Source organism: Carex rostrata, chromosome 1, assembly GCF_964058835.1.
Source record: "Carex rostrata chromosome 1, lpCarRost1.2, whole genome shotgun sequence".
Lineage (NCBI taxonomy): Eukaryota > Viridiplantae > Streptophyta > Magnoliopsida > Poales > Cyperaceae > Carex > Carex rostrata.
In genome coordinates, this window is record NC_135918.1 from 1,200,006 (window position 1) to 1,202,502 (window position 2,497).

General features: G+C 41.8%; 1 protein-coding gene across 1 annotated transcript; it reads left to right on the forward strand.

Annotated features, from left to right (window-relative positions):
• Window positions 1–387: 387 nt before the first annotated feature.
• LOC144564267 (uncharacterized) lies at window positions 388–2,497 on the forward strand. Its single transcript, XM_078313852.1, has 3 exons — window positions 388–1,375; window positions 1,664–2,005; window positions 2,136–2,497. The coding sequence occupies exons 1-3, from the start codon at window positions 388–390 to the stop codon at window positions 2,495–2,497; spliced, it is 1,692 nt and encodes a 563-aa protein (XP_078169978.1).

Genomic DNA, 2,497 nt, shown 5'->3' on the forward strand with positions numbered 1-2,497 from the left:
ACTTTTGTTTCTTTTCTTCTGGTGATCCTTGCGTACACTTTGCTGTGTGGTCATGTGGATATGCAATGTTCTCTGCATCAGGAAATGATATCAAAGCTTGACAAACAAAGTTGAAGATATGCAATGTTTTTGGCGCCGTTGCCGGGGACAACGGTGAATATTATTTCAGACCTAAGTAATTTAGTTAGTAATTGTTTTTAATTTTTCTTTTGTTTTCTTTCTCTCTCATTTTTAGGTTGAAATCTGGCAGAGGAACCTCCAACCCCGAACGTCACAGATTTGGTTGAGTGGTTTTCTAGGCGAGGGTCAACCCATCTCTTCTACCAGAGAAGGAACAAACACCCAACAAGGGGACCTTTCTTGCACTTAAATCCACGCCAGTTAGACATGTCGACCGGAAATGAAGATATTCGATTTGAAAACCTTCAGAGGGAGAGGGATCGGATGGCCAATGAACTTCAACGTTTGCGGGTAGCCGCTGTTGAAAGAGAAAACAATGAAGCAGCCGATGCCAATCGCCCTTTGAGAGACTTTACAGCACCTAGGGCTGAGGAAATCCACCTTGGCTATACGGCACCTACTATCAATGCTGAAGAATACCAAATTCCGCCTGCATGGGTTAGCATGGTGCAGCGTAACTTGTTCCACGGACTACCTCACGAAGATACCACACAACACTTAGCCAATTTTGAAGAAATCTGCAGTACAATTAAGGTACAAATTGTTTCTCCTGAAGATCTTAAAGTTATGGCTTTCACTTTTTCTCTTGCAGATAAGGCTAAAGGTTGGATAAGGGGACAACGGCCCGAGAACATGAATACTTGGCCTAAGGTGGCAAATGTTTTCCTCAACAAGTTCTTTCCACCATCAAAAACAAACTCCTTGCGCCATCAAATCCACAATTTCCGACAAAAAGGAGATGAAACCATGAGCGAGGCGTGGGAGAGATTTCAAGAACTCCAGAGGTGTCCACATCATGGTATCGAGGGGTGGAATTTATTGCAAATCTTCTACAACAGCCTCATGCCACAAGACAAAGGTATGTTAGACGCAGCTGCTGGAGGTAGTCTCATGAATAAAGGGGCTGTGGACGGATACAAATTGGTAGATGACATGGCTCTCAACCAAAGCCAATGGCACAACCCTAGGGAGACACCGATCATCCTGCAGCGGGGAATGAAGGAGGTGAATTCAAACCCAAACTTGGCTGCAGAAATTGCCGCTTTGAATCGCAAAATTGATCAAATGAGCGTAAATTCGGTAAACAATTATTCTCCTCTTCCTTGTTCAATTTGTGGTGGTACCGACTATCTAGCAATTAATTGTGGTGTACGTAATGAGGTTAGTTATGAGGAAGTCAATGCAATTAACCAAGGTAATTTTACACTAAATAACAATCCTTACTCCAATACTTATAACCCCGGTTGGAGAAATCATCCAAACTTTTCGTGGAGACAAAATGACCAAAATACCCAAGGTAACTCAAACTTTAATAGACCAAATCAAGGTTATGGTAACCAAGGGTATAGTTCTAATGCACAACCAAAATCCAATCTTGAATTGATGATGGAGGAATTCATGACAAGTCAAAACCAAAAGTTTGATGAATTGACCAAAAAGGTAGATATGTTGGCAACCCAAAATAAAATGCTTGAAAACCAAGTTGCACAACAAGAATCTTCATCCTTCCGACAACAAGGCACACTACCGGGCAAGCCAGACGTCAACCCTAGGGAGTACGCAAATGCAATAACCCTGAGGAGCGGCACGGAATATCAAGGACCAAAGATGCTGGAGACACAACCGCCTTCGGCTCGCCTCAATGCAAACACACCGGCATCGGATCTATCTCAAGAACCGGGTAACTCCAACCCGGCCAAGGTAAAATCTATTGAAACTCCTAAGTATATTCCTCCACTCAGGTTTGTACCCTTTCCTCAAATGTTAGTGAAGAATAAACTGGAGCAACAAGAAATTTTGACCAAAAAGCGCACAATGGAGGAAAGTAAACATGTGATATTAGATGAAAAATGTAGCGCAATTTTTTCTACCGATTTACCTCCTAAAATGAAAGATCCGGGTAGTTTCTCGATACCTTGCTCTATAGACACTTGAAAATGCAATGTGTGATTTAGGGGCAAGTGTCAGTCTCATGCCTAAATCGGTTTATGATAAACTTGCGTCTGGTAATTTAGAACCAACCAATATGACACTAACTCTTGCTGACGGGACGACACGATCTCCACTTGGTATCTTGAAAAATGTGGTTGTCAAAATTGGTAAGATTAAAATTCCTGTCGATTTTGTTGTCATTGAAACGGATGATTATTCGGCCGTTCTCTTAGGTCGAGCTTTCTTAGCAACGGCAGGTGCAAACATCAAAGTCAAAGAGGGGGAGCTTTCTTTCTCCGTTGGGAAGAAGAAAGAAACATTTTATTTTCATAAGCCATTGATACCTCCTAACAAAAATTCAGTTTGCATGATAGAAATTTCATAA